General features: G+C 34.3%; 1 protein-coding gene and 1 pseudogene across 4 annotated transcripts; one reads left to right on the forward strand and one right to left on the reverse strand.

Moving 5' to 3' along the window:
• Positions 1 to 5,706: 5,706 nt before the first annotated feature.
• On the reverse strand, positions 5,707 to 13,254 carry LOC105764983 (lysine-specific demethylase JMJ13). 4 transcript variants are annotated; one of them, XM_012583836.2, is made up of 11 exons: positions 12,740 to 13,254; positions 11,012 to 11,396; positions 10,707 to 10,863; positions 10,394 to 10,613; positions 9,315 to 9,368; positions 9,161 to 9,252; positions 8,794 to 9,071; positions 8,306 to 8,701; positions 7,866 to 8,218; positions 7,500 to 7,775; positions 5,707 to 6,678 (listed from the first exon to the last, which is right to left on the reverse strand). In XM_012583836.2, the coding sequence occupies exons 1-11, from the start codon at positions 12,740 to 12,742 to the stop codon at positions 6,310 to 6,312; spliced, it is 2,583 nt and encodes an 860-aa protein (XP_012439290.1). In that variant the 5' UTR covers positions 12,743 to 13,254; the 3' UTR covers positions 5,707 to 6,309. The 4 variants fall into 4 exon arrangements, with proteins under 4 accessions (XP_012439290.1, XP_012439292.1, XP_012439291.1 ...); XM_012583838.2 differs by having other exon boundaries at positions 9,161 to 9,240; positions 12,740 to 13,253; XM_012583837.2 differs by having other exon boundaries at positions 7,500 to 7,772; positions 12,740 to 13,252.
• Positions 13,255 to 24,221: 10,967 nt separating this feature from the next.
• LOC105764986 (probable calcium-binding protein CML11) lies at positions 24,222 to 25,308 on the forward strand (annotated as a pseudogene).
• Position 25,309: the final 1 nt, after the last annotated feature.

The following is a 25,309-nucleotide window of genomic DNA, read 5'->3' on the forward strand; positions in this document are numbered from 1 at the left end:
GGGACTAAATCGAAAACTCAGAGAATTTTTCGCGAAATTTCAAAATTTTCCAAGGTGCAGGGGACACATGCCCGTGTGGTCGGGCCATGTGAGCCACACGGCCAAGTGACACACCCGTGTCTTAGGCCGTGTGGTATTTGAAGTAGGGCACACAACCGTGTCCCCATCCCGTGTAACTCACTGACTTGCAATACATTTAAGTGCAGGGGTCACACGACCAAGCCACACGCCCGTGTGATCAATTCTGAGTATTCTGATTTGAAATTTTAAGATGCAGGGGACACACAGCCAGAACACACGCCCATTTGCTAGGTCGTGTGACACGCCTGTGTCTCTACCCGTGTGGACAAAATAAGGTCATTTCCAAGCCTTATTCCTCACCTAATTTCATCTCCCACCTACATAAACACTTAAACACATTCACCAACCAATTCAAGACATTTAAACCAAGTCAAAACCAAGTCTTATGCATGATATATTAGTACCTATGATCAAATGTCCAACTTACCAAGATAGCCTAATACTTATAAGTATGTTTTACCAAATACACTATCATAAACTAATATCCAATATACTTATATGATTTTCCTCATTCAACCCTTTAAACATACCCATCAAGCATATTAAGACTATTTACATATCAAAACATATAATTTAATAGCCATTCCAATGGCTAATTTCAACAAACATTACATTGCCATCAATGGTAACATTTAACCTATACATGCCATTATTACCAAAATTAGTTTACTATTTATTTATACCGAAAAGTCCAGGGGATAATGTGATGTAGCTCTGACCAGCTTCTAACCTTTACAAGCCTCCGAGTACTATAAAACAGAGGAAATAAAACAGAGTAAGCACTTAATGCTTAGTAAGTTCATATAACAGGAAATTAATTTACCATTCATTTACTTATATAATAAACATGCATAATACATCCAAAAGCAATTTGGCAATTAGCCTAACACATATAACCTCAACAAACATGTTAGTCATGTATTTTATGTGAATAACAAGAATAAGGATGAGCTCATCAGGTATCGAGTTTCCAAGTATTTCATGCATATACAGATAATAGTTTCATTTTGATTTCACATGTTCTCATGTCAGAATTTCACCCGTTAAATCATTCGAAATCTCGATGGATACTTGGGTAGTACACCTGAAGTGTACAATGCTATAAATCTATCAATTCATATCCGAGAGTGCTTTTATGAGCACTTAATCAGAAAGCTCTCTCTCAAGCACTATAACGAGAAGCTCATTGAGCCTTGTAATAGGAAACTTATCTGGGCAATATAATAGGAAGCTCACAAAGAGCCTATAACGGGTAGCTCCGAAGAGCAATCAACGGGTAGGAAGAGCAATTAACGGGAAGCACCTGATAGCCATATAACGAGAAGTTCAAGCGAGCACTGACGGGAAGCTCATAAAGAGCCTTTAATCTGAAAGCTCACGAAGAGCCATATAACAGGACGCTCATAAGAGCTGCGGTGTGACCACAACACATGTAGGGTCACAACTGATCGGGATGCTCCGAAGAGCTATTAACAGGAAGCTCGCAAGAACACTATAACAGAAAGCTTGAAAGGGCTTGTAACGGGACTCTTTCGAGCTACGGTATGTCCGCAACATATGCAGGACCACTACCATTTCGGGAAACAGAACCCTGTATCCATCAAATCTCATTATCCAAACGGGACTTGTTTATCTATCAGAGATTTTTAGTTATGAAATCAATTACATACACATATATGACATTTTCACAATTTACATATTCAACACTCATTATAAGTATATAAATATACACAATTAAGTTACATGAACTTACCTCGACAATTGTTCGTGACTTGTAAACTACGTTTTTCATCTATCCAGATCTATAGGAGTAAATTTAATATAAATTTAATACAATTTACATTCAATCCAATCCAAGTCACATCTTAGGCAAAATTACCATTTTTCCCCTATACTTTTAATTAATGACGATTTCATCCCTAGGCTCGGAAAATGAAATTCATGAAATTTAATCCTTATCCCAAGCCTAGATATTTTCATATATATCAATATCAGCCTATGAATTCCATGAAATTTCAGAATTTTCCATGAATTCAACAACTTTTCAATTTAATCTCTAAATCATGATTTCATCCAAAATCCTTTAATAAAATACCTTTAAATATCCATCAACATCTCAATTTCATCATCTAATAACTAAAATCATATAAACTTATCAATGGTATCTTCCAAAACTTTCAACAAAATCAAAAACTAATGAAATGGTTAGTTGGACCCAATTGTAAAAGTCTCAAAACATAAAAATTTCAAGGAAAGAGCAAGAACTAAACTTACATGAAGCAAATATTAAAAAACCAGCTTAAACCCTCTTTAATGGATGTTTTATTACTGAAAAATGATGATGAAAATGTCTAGAATTTAAATTTCCCTTTTATTTCACTTAAATTTAGAAGAAAATTACAATTTTGCCCTTATTTCACATCAATTCCTTGATTTTTCTATGCTTATGCCGCCTCAGCCATCCCATGTGGGTCCAATTCCCTTTTAGTCCTTCTTTATTTACTATTTAGGCTATTTAATCACTATTTCTTTAATTAGCAAGTTTTGCACATTTTACAATTTAGTTCTTTTTAATTAATTAACTACCAAAACATTAAAATTTTCTAACGAAACTTTAATACTACCATAATGACAGCCCGTAAATATTTATAAAAATATTTACGGCTTGGTTTATAGGACCGTGATCTCGATACCTCTTTTCTGAATCACTTAACCTAATAAAACCTTATAATACACAAATTACTAATTTAAAATTATTTTAAAAACCACATTTGGCTCATAAATATTAAATAATATAAATTTACGAGCTTATTTTCTAGATGGTCTCGAACCACTGTTTCCGACATCACTGAAAATCAGGCTGTTACATTTAGTCTCACGTCTCACGTCTCACCACAATAATTGCATGGTCAAATCCATAATAAACTCCGGGAGCCTCTACCAGTCCTTTCCTTCTTTAGAATAGGGCTATGGTAGAGTGGAACCAAAGTCTAAATATTAGTAGGTTTGAAATTGACTAGAAATTTAGAGTTTTATATTTAGGTTAAGTTCCTTCTATAATTTATTTTTAGATTTGAACTTGATTAAACTTATGCGTATTGAAGTTTAAGCTTAGCTTGATAATTAAACTTAGGGTCAATAATATATCTTAAGTGTAGTAATGTAATTTAATAATATAAAAATATTCAATATATATAATGGAAAGTTCAATAAAACTGTGAGTTGTTCAAGCCGAGTATTACTTTGGGGGAAGCCAAGAATTTTTTTAGGAGAGCTAGGATTATGCTATATATTTATATGGGTGTTAAAATATAATTTCATCGTTACATTTTGATTTATGTTTTTATAGTTTTTTGAAGAATTAAATCAAAATTTATTATTTTTTGGAGGGCCAAACTATAGTGTTAACATTAGAGGTGCTCATGGGTCGGGCCGGGTTCGGGCCAGGCCCATAAAAAATTTCGGTCCGGCCCGAAATATGGGCCTAAAATTTTGCCCAGGCCCGGCCCAGGAAAAAAATCATAAGCCTGGGCCTGGCCCGGCCCAACCTATTTTTTAATAAATACAAAAAATTTATTTTAAAAATTAAAAAAATTTAAAAAGTACTTTTAAAATTAAAAAATAAAAAAAGTATTTTAAAAATATTTTAAAATTAAAAAAATTTTAAAAATAAATATATTTATTATATCGGGCCGGGCTGGGCCCGGGCCAAAAAAGTGGTGCCCGAGGCCCGGCCCGTTTTCTAAACGGGCCTCATTTTTTTACCCAAGCCCATATTTCGGGCCTATATTTTTACTCAAACCCTCCCATATTTCAGGCGGGCCATCGGGCCGGGCCGGGCCTCCCGGCCCATGAGCACCTCTAGTTACCATGTATTAACTTATGAATTTATATATTTTAGCAGATGTAAAATAGAAATTTTTCCATTTTTTAAAGGGATAGGTAGGCACTAGTATCACTAAACTTGAATTCAACTCGACGATTACCAAATCAAATTCAATTTTTTTCGAATCAAAACTCAAATAATTTACGAACATGAATATCTCATTTACCCATCTAGAAATTGATAATAAGGCAAATTAAATACCCTAAAATGTTATTTGGACCTAACAATTAGCATCTAATCGATACACCTTATTTGTAATAATTAATATCCAGATTCTTAGTTTTCAATTATGGAACTTCCACAGTGAAAACATTTTGTTTTAAGTTGTTGTTATTGAAGCTTCCGATTTTGTCATGCTTTTGGAACATAAGAAGTGAATTACATAATGGTAAAAGCTCTGTTCCCTCTTACATGAATCCCAATTGAAGTCAAAGAATATTCCAACACTGAAAGAAATTGGATCGAGGGAATTGGGCTCTAAATTCCACGGCTTCGCTTAACTGAGTGATGCTGTGGGTTAGGTAGCAGGGCCCATTTTTGTTAAGGGTTGCTGTCATCACAATACAAACAAAATGTGAAAAAAGGTGATTGCTTGTTCAAGGGTTGGCCCTGAATCTCTTTGGATTTAGTTGAGTAAACGACACTGATGTTCACAAGATTCATTCCTTTTTTGTTCTGTGTTTTCCTTTTTTATTCCTTTGGGTACAAAATCATTTTTTCCTTCTTCTTGTGATAAAGATAATGGACAGTAGAAAATAACAGATTCAAATGTCCAAGAATAGCCCAAGCCACCGTCTCTTTGGCCCGTAAAATCATAACTTGAAATCTGTGGGCCGTCCATCTCATACTTCCTAACACGGACAAATTCCAAGATGCTTTCACTTCAATCAAACATAAGGTTTTAAACCATGACAGTAATGCTACATATTGATGCTGGTATATTTTGTGTATTATTTTGAGTTGGTAAGGTTTTACCAACTGATTCACCGACCAAAATTTACATTGAAACAATTTTTTGTTTTATTTTTTCGTTTCGATTGATTGTTACATTCTGAGATATCAATACGAAATTGACTTATTTTAAACCCCCCAACAACAATAATACGTTAGCTGATTGTAAAAAACCATGGACTTTGCGGACTCGCATTGAAACGACAATAAATCGTACATAATGAAAAGGAAATTTCACATTTAAAGAAAAAAACAGAAACATTGGAAAAGCAAAACAAGATTATAAATCTCAACATCAGCAAACAAGGAATGGAACAAACAATATGGCTACGTCGTTTGCGCTTCTGAATAGAATTAAAAAGGATGTGGCAACCATGGAATTGTCTCGACTTGTTAGAAATGGGCTACTTATGGAAACAGGACGGTGGTCCATACAGGACCCCAGCATTGACACAATTGCTTCAACGCAGAGGATACCCATTTCTAGACCCCATGAAACTAACAATACACTCCTCCCTTCCTCCTTTTGCTTCCCACTAGTTTCCAAACCACCACAGCAAAAAAAGGTCGTTGCTGGCTTGTGCACCCAAAGCTAAAAAAACACCAACATTGCAGGCCCATCCGACATTGCCAACTGCTATATGGGGCTATGTCAATTTCCAATTTGGAGTTGGCCCCACAATCTTATAATCTAGGACAAAGATCATTAAGACCAGGAAACATATACGACTGGACTCATAACACAACATGGTTCACACAGATAGGATTAATGAAATGTAAGGAAATGATTTGAGAAACAAAAATTAAGGCCGCATTACTCTGCATTTTATTTAAGCAGTGTACAACATTGCTACAGAAAAACGAATAAAGAGCCTAGTAGGGGAAGCAGCAGACTTCTAAAAATTAGAGGTTGTGGAATGCCCAATTTCCTCCGTAAGAATTAAGATTTGAGTGGCGAACAAATTTACAAACGTAAATTTTACAAACCCGAATTCTACTTTTCAGCTTTTGCTGCATTAAGGTTGGTTCTCCAGCCATCGAAGGAAAAACACCCCGGGCCTGAGTGAGAACCATAAGAATCACATCTAGGACGTGCAATTTGCCCCAGTTTTGGAGGCCTGCACAAAGAATAAAAATATTAATGTTCTAAGCTTGGTTAATCTTCCGCTGCTATCCCTTAGTTGAATCGGTCATTTGGAATTTTATTGTTAGAACCCCCATCCAAGTCAAGCTCCAGAGTCAGGACCCAATCACCAGCCATCAGTTTCCGCACATCTATATCTTTGGAATTTTATTGTTAGAATCCCCATTTACAAGGAATGAAGTTAGCCAAGTCAATCTCCAGAGTCGGGACCCAATCACCAGCGATCAGTTTCTGCACATCTATAACTTCAAACCAGTCTGCTTTCTGAACCTAGATGTATTGGGCTTGGGCCTCTTACTTTAAGGCGCTTTGGACCCATCTCTGAAGGAGAATCCCTCTTGCTCTTTCCTAACTCCTGCTGGAACCTATTTCTGTGGTGCTCTCGCTGCCCGCTACTCATTCCTGCCTCACTGCCCATCTTCTTATATTTTATAGAAATGGGAATGGGAAGGGTGCCTCTTCCAAGTCTGTCCTTCACAGCATTCTCCAGAGCTTTAGAATCAGAACTACAATTTGTATTGCGGTTTGGTTCGTCGTTTCTACAGCATTCAGATCCATATGCCACTGGTCGCCCACATCTTCCTTCATGTTGAAGTTTCTTTAATCGTTTGAACCCCTGCCATATGAATTAAAGGCATGAGGACAAGATAACTGAAGTCCCATTAAAGTGAATAAGCAAGGCAAGAACTGATTAAGCAAAATACAAAAAGCAATATCAGAATAGTCAAAATTGAAGACAATGCTAAAAAATTGGGAAAATAACTAACAGCTAAGACTAATTTAATGGTCATTCAAAAGCTTGTCATCCTCTAACAAACCATCAAAAAACTTCCCTGGAATGCAACAGCAAATGAGTGATGAGATGCTTTCTCTAAAGTAAATCTGTTGTAGGGGACAACGTACAAATGACAATTACAAAACAGAAAGAAACCGGCCAGTGACAAAGTAAAGACTACAATTTCGTTTTTTCTTTTTTTTTTTTTAATTTTATGCACAAAGACTACAATTTTTCGATCAACAAAAAGGGCAAATTTAAACAACAAGAAGAAAATGTGAAATCCCACTCAGTTCCCGCCCCCCTCCCAATTTTTTTTCTAAAATGAAAATACAAAGATCATGTAACTCCAAGTCTTTCATCATTAAAAATATTGTCAAGTCAAAACATTTACCAAAAAGGCCCTAAGCTAGGGCCTTTTTGGATTGAATCTTTAGTCCATCAGCGGTGTGAAGCAGTTTTGCCCTTTCCAGAAGGGGAGTGAAAGTTTAGGCCTTAAAAAGTGAGCGAACAGCAGTTCTACTCAGGTGTGGCATTCCCCCTGGACTTACCTAACGTCTAATAATTGCACCTTAAATTTCCATGGGCCCAATGATAAGTCAAAAGTTAAGATAGTAACTTTATAACAGACAAAATATAACTATGGGAAGCTAAAACTATACCTGGTGTTCTGAGTTCTTTGATGATATGGTATCATTCCCAAATCTTTTCTCAACCTTCGAGAAAGGACGTTTAACCCTAAATATTGCTGAATCGGAACTATCACTGTTTTCATCCACTATAGACCTGCTCACTGGGTCATGAACATTATCCTGATGGATACTTCGATGATCTTCACGTGACAAACAGGAAACAGACAATTCATATGCATTCTCTGAGACTTCTTCAGGGAATCTTTCACCATTAACGCTTACTTGGTTAGCTACCCTCTGTACCTGCTTTGAGTATATACCAGTTGCACACTTAGTGCAGGAGCAGAAGATTCATGTTCAGATTAAGAGACTCAGCAGGCAGAGAGCTAGACTTACAGTTTTTGGTGATGATCCGACTTGCTCCAAATTAGTCTCAGGTTGAAATTTTCCATGGTTCATAGACGATATATGTTCTAGTGGTTGATCCATTGTATTTATTGCGGCAAAATCAGGACCCAAAACAACATTAATCTCACAGTATGGAAAGTATCCATCCTCTACATCAGTCTGCAACTTATTTGACAGTGGATACAAATACAAGTCATCACCATTTTCAATTTGTTGCTCAATTTCTTTTGATATGGCATCATCTTGCTCAAACTTCTTGGCAGCGGCCTCCATCTCTGCAACATCATCCCTCAAGAAAAGATAACGATAGCTCCCACATGGGAAGTGTAGTGACCTGATATCTGCAGAAGGTAATTAGCTCATCATAAGACAAAATTATATATCAAAGGGAAAACTACCAAAGCAAGGCAGGATCTGGGAAAGACTACCATGTCGCAGGCAAACAGGATGACCATTACAGCTGCAGTTAATGAAAGCAACATAACAATCGCGTTTGCATAAAGTGCAGACAATAGTTCTATAATAGTTTGGGGATATACTAGTGCATGCCCTTGATTTCATGACAGACCAAAGCGCCCGGTGCAGGAAACGCATTAGTTTTACAAATGAAACCTTGATGCAATGATGAGCAGCCAAGTCTGCCAGTGAATAATCCAAATCTTCCAGTTCTAAACTTGTATAGAGAAGGATTGCTTCTTTGCACAGAAGTTCCTCGTGAGGAAGGAGAGGCGCCCTGTTGAGATGTGCATAACGCAAGCTTGCTATAGCCCCTAAAGGAAACCAATCACCAATAGCAAAGTTGACAGCCTCACCACAGTTGAAACCTAAATGATTAAAGTTGGGAACATATTCATTAATTCTGTGGGAGCAAATATGAACAAGCAAATATGAACAAATTAAGTAAAACATGCCTTACCATGACTAAATCCAGCATGATATGCCCTTGGAAAGGTAATTACAAACTCTCCCGGCTTCTGCACAGCCTTGTAGACAGAGACATCATGTTTCAACAAAATACTCGGAGGAAATAATGTCGTTTTACCCAAAAGCACATCAAAAGCTCCATCTTCACCATCCGCAGATAGGATATCATTAGTGTACACATGTTCTTTGACAACCTTCTCAAATTTTGAAGCAGCATGACCAGGTATACCATACCAAGTTTTCGAAGCCCCACAGTGATGATAATTAATGCTGCCACAAAAGAATAGGAGAAGGATTGGTTAAAGGATTAGTTAAAAGAAAACAACTGTAAAGGAACTTAGCGTTTAATGTCATTTTACCTATACAAATAATGATCCTCCACGTGCCAAGCAAACATACTAAATAGCATTCCTATGTAAAGCATAGGGTCAGTTACACCCTGAAACAAAGACTGAGAAGATCAATTATCTGTATGTATACAGTGCCAAATTGAGATTAGGATCATTTTGATACCGGAATTGCTGTTTCAAGAAGACGCAAGGTGGACTTTGGCAGCCGTGAGAGTCGCTGAAATCAAACAAAAGGAAGCATATAAGAAACAATTGAACCAGAATCCAGAACAGGGATAGAGCAAATCATGATAAGAGTAGTATCAAATTGCTTCCTCAATTTAAATCGACCTTGAAATTACTAAAATTCAAGAGAATTTTGAGAATCATACAACATTACTTTATCTGAATAATGTCAATAAGTAATAACATAAATAACTACTTTCCCACTTATAACAGACCTTGGCAACTTGGGGATGGAATAGAGAGGTATCAACTCTGTTGGACCCTCCTGGAACCAATTTGCAACAGGAAACATTTAAGATATTACCAAACAGATACTGACAGGATGACTTAGATATAGCAGCTTTAACAACCACTATGCTAGTTTGACAGGATCTATCTCCTTAGGACCACATATTAAGTCATAGTATCAATCTTAGTTGACAGGGTCTCCTAGAATTAAATTTTGAGACCACATCTATACTTCAGTTGACCAGTCTTACTAACAATGAAAATCCTAAATGACCAGTCTTACTAACAATGAAAATCCTAAATGACCAGTCTTACTAACAGCGAAAATCCTAAATGACCAGTCTTACTAACAGCGAAAATCTTTTGATAAACTTTTTTGGCAGGAAAAGAGATTGTGGTTCCTTGTTTACAAACAAGTATAACTTATGGCCAAACCAGCATTGGAGCTTTCATTTCAATCCAACACATATGAACATCTAAACTTGCTACACTTTATGAAGCAGTGTGATAAGAAAGGATCAAAGAGACAACACAAGATCAGTCTATCAAGCATAATCTACAAAAAAAAAAAAAAAAGTTACATGAATATCCAATAACATGACCCAAAAATGAGATTGATCAGCTATGCAAAATCATGACCCAAGAATGAGATTGATCAGCTATGCAAAATGATAGCCATAGTACTTTTCTAAAATTTCACTATCATGGTAAAATTAAGCAAACAAATCCCTACAAGAAGCATTCAAGGAGGAAAAAAAACTGAAAAGATGATAGTACTGAAATCAACACCTCCAAATTCCATTTGCTACTTCCAAGTGGGTCACTGGGAGAAGAAGAAAAGGCACTACCCTCAACATCACAAGCATATTCAACACTTTCTGTCTTCCCATAAGCAATTTCATGCCAAAATTCTTTTTCCAAGTAAGTTGCAGAAAGACAACCAGCACTATAATATCTACGACCAAACACCTTGTTCGCCATTTTCTCGAAATCACGAAATGTATAATTTCTGAAAAGTCATGCTCACATTCAAAACCAAAAAAATTGAAAAAAAAAATACTCAAGGCACAAAATAACATCTGTTTCAATAGAGTGAGCTCACATTCCACTCATGAAAAATGTGACTTTGTCATCAGTATCCCACTCAGCAAGACGAAAAGGCTGTACTCTAGTTGAGAACTTGAATCCTACTTTCTCCTTCATCAATACAGCTCCAGCGGGAACAGTAGCAACTAGAGGGGAAACAATCTTGCAAATACCTAAGAAGCATACGCTCAAAATGCTTCAGTGTTTATCATTAAAAATCTAGAGGCAATTTATATAAAATTTCCTTCAAAACCAATTGATAGAGAGAGGATGGATATCAAAAGTGTTGAAGATAGAGACTAAAAGCAGAGAAGGTGTTACCATATCTCGAAGCTTCAGGAGCTATCTTCTGCAAATAGACCAAAGGATCTTCAAACTCTTCCTTTGTAGGGCAGTACACAGGACATTCTGGAATTTTCTCAGTCCATTCTAGATCACTCGTGTCAAACTTATCAACCTTGTGCTTAGAAAAGACATCATTCTCACATGAAGCGTCATTTGACCTGGAAAATGATCCTGCATTCCCTTGTAACCTTATTCCACATGATGCTGAAATTCTCAGAGCATCTCCTCCACTTCTAGCCATCATATTTATGAGATAAGACGTCCCAGAGGAAGATTCTGATTTTATTCGTTGAAGCCTTTTATGCTTCAAAAATTCTAACCCGTTTTTTACCTTCTTTGACAAACGAACCCTTCCTTCCACCTGTAAAAGTAGGCAGATAACTACATTTAATATATATATACCAGTATATAGAAGCATACTTGAGAAACATGTAGCAAGAATACAAAACTCGCCTCAATATTTATTATATACAAAGTTAAATTACACTTTTCAATTTTGTCAGCACCTAATTGCCATCCAAGTGACCACAATTCATGTCCATGCAGCTACAGTATTTATAACACACTAAACACACACAATTGACACCATTACTTTATAAGTTATAGCTAATTAGCTATATTAGTTCAAACTAATTAGCTATATCAGCTCGACCAATGCAAAGCATAGATTTCGAAAGAGCTCTTAACAAACAAATATTATCTGATACTTCGGTAATTTGTTTGCGTCATTCTCTTGACAATAATAAATGGAAAAAAAAAACATATTCTGGCCACACAATCAAAGATTGTGTACAAAGGTGCAAAGGCCCAATCCAGTCCATCCATATAAGAACAGCTCAATAAATGTTAATGAAAGAGCACCTATAGCTGTATTTCAATCACTGTCACTAGACTAGACTATCCACTAATTAACCGAAAAAGGGGGCCAAATTCATTCTGAAATGATACAGTCAAAAGAATAAATTTGAAAACATGCATAACCATTTGGATAATTTCCAAGGCACACATAAGATGGATGGTTGGCTGAATGGAAATCAAATCAAAGCCCCGATAATAGATTAAATTTATACCACCAAAATTTCCCATTAAAATCGTGCGTCAAAGTTTACAACCAGTTGGATTCATCATGCATAAAGTCAAAATATGAGTAATTACATATACCCGATAAAAAAACTAGACAAATTAAACAATAATACACGGTATTACCAGATCAGGTTTTAAATAACAGTAACAATAAAATTACTTGAATAACTAGAATTTTATCCAATTTTATCCACAAAATTAAAAGACGCAGTGAAAATAAAGCTCTACTTTAAGAATAAATTCAACAAATACACACGTGAATTCTCTTACTAATTGAAAAATAAATCATGATAGAAATACAGAAAATAAAGTCTGCAAAATTTTACAAATGAAAGATGGAAAAAATTTAAGGAAAACCTGTCCGATCCAAAATGCAAGAGTCACAGTATGAAATTTTCATCGAAGAAGATTAACTTTTCTAGGTTTCAAATTTTAATTTCTATAATTCTCTAAAGATGTAGATAAAAATGTAGGAAGCGAGAAAAGTTATGGAAAAGCTAAGAAACGGTTTCAGAATTAAACAACGTCTACAACGACAAAGTAAATAGAACCAAGGAAAATTCATTAAAAATATAAAAGAAGAGAAATTTTGAAAGAACCCAACAGAAAAAATTAGCGTACCATCTCATGCCGCAATGGTTGTTCGCGCGCCACCGTTTTGCCGAGATTCACCAAAACAAACAATCCAATGGAAAATGAAAACAAGAAGAAGCCGCAAAATCCGCAAACACCAAACGTTAGGTCACGATCTTCGCCATTTGCTATCAAAACAAAGTATCAAACGTCAACCAAACTCGCCACATTCGCACAACGAGCCGCGTATACAACCGGACCTGGTCAAATTCGGAGATCCAAATCCGAATCACGAAAAGAAACGCCCAAACTATACGCGAAATTACCGAAAGTTGAAAGATGCTTTCCGGCAAATTAGACTCCGTTCGTCGGATAAATAGCAGTTTCCCGGTGGACAGAAGCAGTTTTCCGGCAAAGGCAAGAGAGAAGCAAAAATGAGAAACGGTGAGAGAAAAAAGGAAAAGGGTAAGGCTTGGAAAAGCGGAAAAGAAGTGCAAGAGGATGATTTACAACATTTTATAGCCAAATATTAATTAAATGAAATTAAAATATAATTTAAGAAACTCTAAAAGAAATGTAAAGAGGTGGAGTTGTGAAAGGCTGGAAAAGTGGTTGTGTTACTTGTTAGGTGTTTCAACCAAACGCCTTGCTTGCCGGCCAAAACGCGCTTTTTTGGCTTGGCGCGTTTACAAGGAACCTTCCATTCTTTGTCTCTTTTTACCTCATTACCCCTTTGAGTTATTTTACGTATGTTTTGGTTAGGGCTTTTTTGTCAATCCAAAGGGACGGTGTAATCAAAGGTTTCTGTCTGGTCCTCCGTTTGGGTCAGAAAGAAAAAGTGTGTGGAAGAATTGACATTATCACCTGTACTCAACCCCAGAAGCTAAATAGTAAGTTTGCATCTCAATTGAATCTGACCATCAATTGAATTTAATCAAATGGACGTTTAACGGCCAAAAAAAAAAAAGTAACGAACTCCATAGATCCGGCACAAATAGCTGGCGTGTACTTGTTAATTTGAACAGCTGAGTTGTACAGTAACAGCTTCACCTACCTTCTAGTTAGGCTACCATTGGATAAGGGTGCCCTTTCCCCCCTTTTTTTTTTGTGTGTGTGTGAAATAATAAGGGTGCCCTTTCCGTACGCAAAAGGAGGGTATTTTCGACTTCTGCAATCATTAAAGTCACCAGACGCGACTCCACAAATAAGTGTGAACTCGAAACGTGGCCCAATCAAAGGGATTGAGAAGACACGTTGCAGTAAGATGTGTTGTCGGGTTCCGCCGCTCATGCTCTGTGCTACTGTTCCGGATCAATTTTTTAAAAAATATTAGGGTTATCTTATAATATTATTTAAAAATAAAAAAAGTTAAATCAAAACAAACCAAATCATACTGAATTGATTTTATCTGAAGCAAGATTTTGACCATCAATTTTTGAAAATAATTTTATTTTATAATTTTAAAATTTGATATAAAATTAAATGAAAATTTTAGAAATTAATACGACTGAGATAATTATAATTTTTAAATTTATACAAAATAAAATGAATATTCCAACCAGTTAAAAAACCTTAATATAAGGACAAAGCCAACATCATTTTCGTTTTCCGTTTTTAATAATTTTTTAAGTTTGGCGGCTCTAATTATCAAAAAAGGGAGCAGTTTGGCGGCTCACTTTTACACTCAGATAGTCAATGTTAGTCTTAAGCTCGCCGGCTTAGATTCTTAGTAAGTTGGTCTTAAATATGTCAACCATCATCGATAAATTTTTCAACATTTATATTATAAATTCGTATTTTAATTATGAAATTAAAAAAATTACTAATAAAACAATAAGAAAATGCGTAAAATTAACCACTTTTTGTTTGACAGGAAATGACAAAAGATCCCTTTCTTTTTATTATTTCAAGTAACTGCCACAATAAAAGTACAACCATACCAACCACAGTGCTTGGGGTCTACGCTTTATGTTATTTGCCAATTCTCGACAGCTGTCAAATTACGGTAAGTTAATAAGATTACGATTCTAGAAGGTTCAGTAATTGACGAAAATGCCAGCGTGAACAGTGCCCCTTTCACAGTTTCACTTTTTGCATGTTTGGTGAGTTTATCTTTAATGTTCTAAGAGTGTGATAAAATTCGAGTTGCTGGGCCACCTAAGAGCTTCTTAATTACATCCAAATCTTGTTTTCATGGAACCTAAAATCTTATTCAATCTGTTTCAACCTTATAAAGTTGATTCTTCCTAGTTAGCATCCGTATTTTTTGAAACATTTGATACTTAAGATTAGTTTTATTTTTTGACAGGAAAAACTATTAATAATATAATGCAATACATGTTGATAAGAGTAACTTTCATTTTGGTGATTTCTTCTTTCTTGGGTGATGAGATAAATTTGCCTAGAAAAAGGTAATATAGGGCAGGCCACGGCTCACAAGCAAGGCATGGGGACCCATGGTTAGTTAAAAGTTGGATGAGACTTTAGTCTCGGGTAGGCCATAAATTGGCATATAGTAGATACTTGTAGCATACAATCTTTTGATAGATTTTATGGCACTACCTTTAATTACCACCGTCAGTTGTTATTGTTAACCAACAAAAGTGAGCAATACCAACCCAAATTGGGTAATTTTCCCAAAAGTCGATTTCCCAATTACACCCCAAAAGATAGCGTATTAGTATGTCAACTTCAAGGGAATTTAAGTTCCAATTGGTTAAATAAAGAAAATAGTATAAAAGTCTATAGGTCATAAGCTTCCTTGAAAACCAACCTTGCTCATAAGAATTCACACCAAAGCCTCAAACCAACATTTGCTTAATTACTATCCTTTTCTTTTTTGTGTGTCACATTCTCAATGGCTGACCCTTTAAGGGAATTTTTTTTTTTTACTATATTCTTTTCTACAAATTGCAAATTTGTATGCATAACAACCTTACAAATGAGGGAGCGAGACAAGCTTGGTCGGGGATCACAACACAATCGTTGAGATTACAATCAATTTTAGCATGTTTACCAATCTAATCCGCCACTTTATTTTCTTCTTTAACAAGAAAAGAAAATTTTAATTTCCCCAAAAGAAGAAGTCAAGGAAATAATATCCTGCTCAATTGCAAAAGTATTCCAAGACTCGGATGGCAAACCTAATTTGTCACATTTGATGTGTAACGTCTCAATTTTCAATGGTGTCGAAAAGTGTAGTTTTGAAACTCAATTCTGTAAATCGAGTTAGTGAAATTATGAATAAGAGAATTTATGTGCTTAAATTGAAAACATATTAATGGACAATCAAGAAATTAAATCGAGAAAATCGTTAATTATACTTCAGGGATTAAATTGTAAGAGTGCAATTGCTATTAAATTTTAATCTATAAAATGCTTGAGGACCCAATTAGCAATTGACCAAAGGATCTAATGGTTATTTAACCATTAAAGTCTTTAAGAGCTAGTGGACTATGATGTTCATCCACTTAGTTTTCATTAAGAAAGGTTCAATAATTAATTAAGCATGCTTTAAAGTTAAAGTTAATTAAGCTTCATTAAATAGTTAACCATCATATATAAGGCTGTGTGAGCGAAGAGATGAAAAATATTCATCTTTTCTCCTTCATTGTGCCGTCCAAGTGAGGAAAAGAAAAGAAAGAAGAAGTTTTGCTCTTTTTCAATTTTGTCCAAAATCCCTAAGGTACTTAAGTTGCTTCAGCAACAAATACGGCATCTCACATCTCGGATCTAATGATCAGATCGGGAGTAAGGTGTTACATGATGACACTACCATGATTGATTTCAAGAATAAATTTGGTCCACCTTTTCCTTTTGCAAATAAATAAGCATGGTGAATAGCAATTGCCTCAACATCCTCTGTAGATGCGACATTGATATTCTCAACCAAACCATCAATCACCAAGCCATAATGGTCTCGAAAGGCACTTCTAGTGTCAAACCTGCCAGACATGGGATTGAAGGAGGCATCACTGTAACAGCCTAATTTTCAGTGGTGTCGGAAATAGTGATTCGAGACCACTAAATCCGACAAGTGAGTCTTAAATTTCATAAATTAATAATTATGGGTCAAGTGTGAATTTAGAAGAATTTTTGAATTAGTGAAATTTGTGATTTAAAAAGAATTTAATAGGTAAATTGGGTCTAAAACACGGTGTCAAGACATCGAGTTCATAAGCGGAGCCATAAATATTTTTATAAATATTTATGGAATGTCATTGAGTTAGTATAAAAGTTTCGTTAGAAAATTTTAACGTTTGGCTAGTCAATTAACTAAAAAGGACTAAATTGAAATAGTGTAAAATTTGTTAAATTGTGATTAAATAGCTTAAGTGACTAATGAGGAGGGATTTAAAAGGAAATTAGACCCAAAATTATATGGGCTGGACGGTTGGGCAAGAAAAATCAGCAGGAAAGTAAGGAGAAATAAGGGCAAAATTGGAAATTTTACAAATTAAATATATAAAACAAAGATAAAAGTGAAAAATCTAGAGATATCATCATTTTTCTTCAGCCAAAACGCAATAGGAGAGATTTTTCAAGCTGTTTTTTCATATTTTTTATCATGTAAGTTCAATTCTTGCTTTTTCTTTGTAAATTTTTATGTTTTATGACTTTTACAACTAGGTCCAACTATTGAATTCATTAGTTTTTGAATTTATGAGTGATTTTTAAGTTACCATGAATAAGTTCTGGAATTTTATGATGAATTAGATTTTAAGTCTTAATTTCATTATATTATGATCTTATTAAAGTGATTTTAGTAGAAAATGATTTTTAGGGCCTAATTGTGAAAAAGTTAGGAATTGGGGTTTCGTACTGAAATTATGAATATCAAAGGCTGTTTAGTAGTCTAAAATTGTTGGATAAGGTGTTAATTGAGAAAAATTAGATCAACTGAAGGGTTAATTGAGTAGGGACCAAATTGTAAAAATTGTAAATTTTGAGGTAAAAGTGTAATTTCGAAAATTGAAAGGCATAAATTGTGAAGTAAATTAGTATTGAATTAGATGCTAATGAATGGAAAAATTTATATTATAGATCGGGAATCCGAAGATAAACGCGGAAAAGAGAAAGTATCAAGCTAGTTTCTGAACTTTTACAACTTCTACGAAGTGGCCCAGGTAAGTTCATATGGCTGAATTTTTATGATTAATTGTTAATGTGGAAATAATATATTGTATAAATTCGTATATTGTTACTGAATTATGATTATGGTAAAAATGAGAAGAAGATGAGATTGTTAGTTCAAATTAAGGGATACGTAGGATTGAGTACACATGTTTGGCAACCAACAACGAATTGACGGATAAGTCCATGGTGGATCCATGGAAAAGTGTGAAAAGTAGGTATGGTGTTTCGGTGAAGAAAACCATACCGAGTTGTGAAAGTAGGTATGGTGTTTCGGTGAAGAAAACCATACTGAGTTATGAAAAGTAGGTATGGTGTTTCAGTGAAGAAAACCATACTGAGTTGTGAAAAGTAGGTATGGTATTTCCGTGAAGAAAGCCATACTGAGTTATAGCAATGAGAAATATTCAAGCAAATTGTGACACCGGGCAAACGATGTACTCAACTCCGTAAGACTATCCTTAATTTGACAGGTATTTGTAAGTGCAATTGAAGCTAAATGTCGGAATAGAAGTTGACTTCTGATATTGAGCTCGATTGGATATATTTATTATTTGAGATTGTGGTTGGCAGGAAATGTTGAATTTTTATTTGTTTGTTAATGTGGTTAGTGAAATTCTAGTAAGATTTTATTATGAGCCTGTGAACTTACTAAGCTTTCTGTAAGCTTACTGGTGTGTGTTTACTGTTTCTTGTAGATTGACGTATATATATATTTCGGAGGATCGGATCTACAACAACGATCACACTATCTAGATTTACTCCGGTAGATTTTGTTAAACAACTTTTTTGGATTTATATGGCATGTATAGGGAATTGAAGTAAAAAGTATTAGTATGAATGACTAAGTATGCAAAATAAATTTGAATGTTATGGTTGTGTTAGATATCGAAATATATACATGTTTTTAGTTTGAAATGGTTGATTGGTTGAACTTCATTAGCATTTAAATGAAGTAGTTGAAATACTGGAATTGGTTGTGATTTAAATTTGCAGGGAAGGTTAGATAATTATAAAGGGTTATATTGAATTTTTTTTTTTAAATTTGCAGTGAAATAGTTTTTTGGATATATGCATTGAGGTAACTTTGAAAAATCATAAAAAATGGTGGAAATTGAATTAGAAGCTGAGTGAGATACTAAATTAAAGCTGAATGAGTCTACTTTCACATGAAAGAAATAGAGTAAGAAAAAGAGTTGTATATTTTTAGATATTTGAATTTTAGTGAAACAGGGTCAGAATGATTTTGAGGTTCCATGTTCTGACTTTAGAAATTCATTAAAAATCTCACAGAAGGAATTATGAGTTATAATTTATATTTATAGATTCCTTGATGAGTCTATTTTCAGGAGAAATAAGTGGAAGCACCATATGAAGTCTGTACAAAGAGATAATTGAATTTTAGTGACAAGAGGTCAGGATGGTCGGTTACTGAAACAGGGGAGATTTTAACTAATAAACTGTACTAATTGGCTAAACCAAAAATTCTGAAAAATTTATGGTGAAAATATATATGAGTCTAGTTTCAGGGAAAATTTACGGATCTAAATTTCAAGTTTTGTAACTCGAGTTATAATTAAATAAGTGACTGCTGTGCAGGTGGACAGATTTGCTGTAAATAGTGAAATAAATTTTCAAACCAAGTTTTTATGCTCCGAATTAGTAAGATAAGCTAAGTAATGCCTCGTGCTCGACTCCGGCTACGGTCTCGGGTAAGAGGTGTTACAATCACAATTACCTTTAACGAAGGTAGGAGGAGGTGCCATCCACTTTGCAGTGAATCTCTCTTATTATAGTCTCACTAAATTTTTGACAAAGTTGTTAAGCAAAGTAAAATCGCTAAAAGCATCGTGCCAAACCCCTATCAAGTTAATCATAGAATCATTAAATGGGAAGTTGTTTTGTGCTTTCCATAGTTGCTAACATATATAAGCAATTGTTCTTTGGATGGAAAACCTTCTCAGTGTGATTGAAAACTAAAATTAGATGCACCCCATGAGGCCAAAGCAAAAGGACAAAAAGAAACGGATATGTTCAATAGTCTCTATTTCCTCACCATATCGAGGGCAAGAGGAGTCAACCTCTTTTAGTCGATTATGGAGATTCTCCTTTGTAGCAACAACATTGTCGCAAGCTCTCCAAATAAAACATTTAACTTCTAGTAAAGTTGCAATCTCTTAGCATATGCAAACTTGATTCTAACTCAACAACACAACAAGGACATCAATTATCTCTTGTCATCCGTCTCCTAACTCATTCCTCATTTGTCAATAACCATTCCTTAAATAAGATCAAAAGAAATTGCTTAACTCATTGGGGGCAGATTGCATTTCCATACTAGCTCTCATATCTCATCATCCTTTCCCCAATTTCCCCTACAATAGCCCTACATGTCGTCGAGATAGAGAAATCACCATTTTAAGACCACTCCATGCTAATGTATCCTCGTCTGCATCCTTTGATGGTGACAACATGCCAACAATTTTTGTTACAATGTTTTTAAGGTAAAACCATTCCTAATTTTTGCCAAGACCAATCCCCATTTGTCTTGGCGATATCCTTAACACATAATCGTCTCTTAATGATTCACTTCCGACATGTAGGTGCTTAAGCAACCATATTCCCCTCCCCCAACAATCATTACAAAAATTAAATAATTTTATCATTTTACCTACTATTCTTTCTATAATTCCGACCTCCTTACTTAAAAATATAAAAAATAAAAAAGTTATTTTTCCAATTTAGCAACAACAATACCAAAAAAAACCACTAAATTAATTAAGGGATCTTATGGAGAAAATCAATAGCCTTTACATGAATTAAGTAAATCCTGTAGTGCAAAAGGGGAGCCTTCAATGTCCCTACCAATCAAAATCATAGAAGGGAAGCAAAGTAAGTAGATTATGCAAGGAAAAAGTAAACCATCCAAATTATGTTAAATCAAACGTGAATGTAACAGCCTGATTTTGGGTCTAGTCAGAACAGTGGTTTTGAGATCACAAATCCGACGAGAAAAAATGTAATGGCCTGAATTTTTAGAGGTGTCGGAACGGTGATTCGAGATCACTAAATTCGACAAATGGGTAGAAAATATTATTAATTTAGTGAGTATAAGTTAAATGTGAAGTTAGGAAAATTTTTGAAATAGTGAATAGTACGCTAGAAATAAATATTAAAATAATTAGAATCGAAAATGAGGTATCGAGACCTCGGGGATTTTAAACTGAGCCATAAATATTTTTATAAATATTTATGTAGTGTTAAAAAGTTAGTATTAAAGTTTCGTTAAGAAATTTTAAAGTTCCGATAATTAATTGAACAAAAAGGACTAAATTGTAACAAATGCAAAATTATGGGAAATGATTAAATAGCGTAAATGATAAAAGGAAGAGGGCTTAAAAGGAAAATAGACCCAAGGTCTATTTGGGCTGGACGGCAAAGGCATGAAATCAGCAACAAAGTAAGGAGAATTAGGGGTAAAATTGGAATATTACAAAATTTACTTAATAAATTTAGGACCAAAGTGGAATTATCTAGATTTCTCTTTATTTTTCTGCATTCTCATCAGCAAAAACACCATAGAAGGGTTTCCTTAAGCAGGTTCTTCCTATTTTTACTGCAGGTAAGTTCAATTCTTGATTATTTCTTGAAAATTTTATGTTTTTGTGAGTTTTACAACTAGGCCCACTTGTTGAATTCATTAGTTTTTGATTCTATGAAAGAAGTTGAAAGTTGCTATGAATATGTGCTGGAAGTATATGATGGTTTAGCATGGAATTAGAGCTTTAAATTGTTCATATGCTGATTTTATTGAAAGAATTGAATAGAAAGTGAATGTTTGGGACCTAATAGTAAAAGAGTTTGAAGACAGAGTTATATGTGGAAATTCTGAATTTCAATAGTTGTGTAACAACTTATAATGTCTAGGTAAAATATTAATTGAGAAAATTAGATTAATTGAGGGGTTAATTTGGGGCAAAATGGAAATCAACATTTTGCACTAAAGCAGTTTTGGACAGCAGCAGTAGTCTAACTTTGAAAAATCACCAAAAATTGTGGGAATTGAATTAGAGAATGAATAAAATATGAAATTAAAGCTTGTTGAGTCTAGTTTCTCATAGAAGAAACGGTGTAAGTAATGGAATTGTAAATTTTGAGATATTTGAAGTTTAGTGAGAATGAGTCTAGTTTCTGAGGTATGAAAGTTTGATGTTATGATTATGGCTAGAAAAAAAGTCAATGGCTTAACTAAACAATTAAAGCTTAAAGGGAATCAAGCATTTTGCATATTATAATTGATTGAGTCCATGTGCCTACATTGATAACAACCTTTAACTTGGGATCCTCCTTTGCATAATCATGATATTTTAAACTTAAAATATTACAAGAGGGCATAAGATATTTGTTAACAAAAACAATTAATTTAAGTTTGAAAGGGTTTCTAATTTCCATTGACCAAGTCTATTGTTCGATGATCAATGTTGTGAGGTAATAATTTCCACGTGGAAAGCCTGGTCAAACAATTTCGGAACCGAATCCCGACATTAACCAAAACAATTGTCAAAAAAAAAAGTCCACTCCACATGACTTAACATCCTTATACCCCCCTAGGGGCAAAGTAGGAGATAATTTATAAGAAGAGGACCCGAACAAGTCTACTTCTACAGTGACCTAAACTCCGATGCAATCTCATTTTCATGGTACAAAAAATGCTGTGTTAAAACTCGTGGGTTATTTTTTTAATGAAAAATATATTCTAGGATAATTAATTTATTGTAATCTTTGATCATAAATGTAGTTATTTGAACTGTAGAAATCTATTACTTAAAAGAAGCACAAGATACTACTATTTTGACCTAATGACTTGAACCAACTTGGATTTGTTTATTTGCCTAAATTTCACCTTTTTATTTATTTAGGAGGGTGAATGGAAGAAGAAAAAGAAAGATGTTTGTTTATGGGAAATGGTAAAAGAAAGCTCCACGTTGCACAGGGAAACGAAAGCAAAAGGCAACTCTTTTTATATACACATTAAAAATTGTTGAGACAGTTTGCTGGCCCCGTGATTCAGTGCCACATCTTTATTTGATTTTCTCGCCTTTACTGTCTTTGTGATAAGGCACAAAATGAGGGGCCCAATTTGGGTTTACCGTTGTATACGAAAGAATGTGATTAATACGATTTATTTAAACTAAACCAATGCGGTTGGATTAGTTCAATTCATTTCTCCTTGTGGAATCAAATACAAAGCTCGATATCTAATATTAGATTTGATGGGTCCATTTCTAAAAAGGATTTAGACATCAATTTTAACCTCGATGAATAAAGAAAAAAAACAGCCATCCCCTCTCTCTCTCTGTCTCAGCCTTTTTAAAGTTAATTTCCAGTTGATGGAGACATCAAAACTTGTCGCTGTTATTGTAGATATGGTCATGTTAGTGGGTCACAAGGTAAATAACCGACATCCAATTCCTTTACCGTGAAACCCAAGTCCAGAATTTTTGGAAGTGAGTTGCGGTTTTAGACGTGAAAGCTGAATGGAACCTGCGGCGTTAATCCCTCAAAATATCAAACAACAAGGCCATTGGGTTCTGTGGGATCTTAAGACATCAATTTTCTTTCTACGACATCATTAATAATAAATTGGAAGAGTACAAATCTAATTTTATAATCTTATTTAAAATAAAAATAAATGATAATAAAATTTTATTAATAAGAAAAATAATTAATAATAATTTTATGTTAAATTATAGAGTGAAATAAATTTATAGAAAACATTAATTTTAATTATATATGTATAATAAATATATAAAGTTTAACATATTATATAATTATTACCAAAACCGAAGCTAATTACACCTTAAATCGATATACTAAATTAGTACATTATAATATACAACTATTACTAAAACATTAATACATATATCACTATTATTATAATATAAATTATAATAAAAGATATAATATTAGATTATATTGTAATGTTTAATTAACGATGCGTATATATAAACTATTAATATATTATATGATATGATACAGAGAGATCATTTTAAATATACGAAAAGTGTAGGGACTTATAATATATTTCAACTAGTATAATAATAAAAATAATATATGATAATAATTCATATATTGTGTATTATTCTACTATTATAGTATGTGATAAATATTGTATAATGAAATAATATAATTTATAAGTATTAATATAATAATTATTATTATATTATAGATTATAATAAAAGATATAACATGAATAGTTATGTGTAATTTAAAATATACAATGAATATTAGAAAGAATAAATTTAAAAAGCCATGAAAAGCTTTGATTTTAATGTTGAAATATTTCCATTTTTGTTCTCTACCCAAATTTTTTTTTTTTTTTTTAAGTTTGAAAAAAACTGGAAGAATTTCAAGAACGATTATCAAGGCAATCTTGGATCCAATAAAATCAACCCATATCTCGGAATAAACAAATCAATTAACCCAGATGCCAATATTCATCTCGATTTTCCGACACATCGTTAATGGAAGTGATGATCCAAGCTGTCTCAGGCAATAATTTCTGTTCCACTTATTAGTTTGCTAATGAATATCTGCATTTTGACTTTGTTGTGATCGATTTGACTGTTGATTGAGAGAATATATTTATAGAGATTTGAGGTTTGTTATGAAACATGAACGACAAGCAACCCGCGAAGCTAGACGAAGAGCAAATGGCTGAACTACGAGAAACATTTCCTTCATTTGATAGGAGCAACGATGGTAGCTTAACGCAGCTTGAATTGGGTTGGCTTTTGCAGTCCTTGAGGCTAAACCCCAGCAGCTCAGACCAGGTGGAAGCCCCGATACAAAAGGCTGATTCAAACAACAATGGCTTGGTCGAGTTCTCGGAGTTCGCGACTATGGTAGCACCGGAGCTTCTGTCGGAGAAGTCACCCTACAGCGAAGAGCAACTGAGGCGGCTGTTTAAGATGTTTGATACGGATGGGAATGGCTTCATCAAAGCCGCTGAGTTGGCACATTCAACTTGGAAATGCACTGACAGTGGAGGAGTTGTCGGAGATGATCAAGGAAGCCGATACAGACGGGGACGGTAGAATGAGTTTAGAAAAATTCTCCCATGCCATTATTTCCGCTGCTTTTGAATTTTGATAATTCTCGGGGTTGATCAAGGCACATGATGCATTGATTCAAAGGGAAGTTTTGTGGTATTTGAAACTACCTGAATTGCTCTATAAATGTTGATCAACCATTAAATGTTATTAATGGCTGAAGGACATTATTAAATTGATTGGGATTAGATGATTTTAGAAATCAGAATAAATCAAATTTCGTGAAGGGACTATGAATGGTGAGAAAAACAAGCAATAGGTTGAACCATGATGCAGTATTGTACCCTTGCAAGGCTTTTTGTACCATCTGTTTTGGTTGCACGTGTAAACTTAAAATTGAATGTCGATTTGTGTTTGTTGGCTTTTGTGTTAT

This window comes from Gossypium raimondii, chromosome 12 (genome assembly GCF_025698545.1).
Source record: "Gossypium raimondii isolate GPD5lz chromosome 12, ASM2569854v1, whole genome shotgun sequence".
Taxonomy (NCBI): Eukaryota; Viridiplantae; Streptophyta; class Magnoliopsida; order Malvales; family Malvaceae; genus Gossypium; species Gossypium raimondii.

Excerpts from the sequence above, each read along its gene's own strand:
- LOC105764983 (XM_012583836.2), bottom strand. Across the intron at positions 10,864-11,011 it reads TCCTGAAGCTTCGAGATATG|GTATTTGCAAGATTGTTTCC; the intron begins GTAACACCTTCT and ends TATGCTTCTTAG. Across the intron at positions 6,679-7,499 it reads CAAAGAACTCAGAACACCAG|GGGTTCAAACGATTAAAGAA; the intron begins GTATAGTTTTAG and ends TTCATATGGCAG.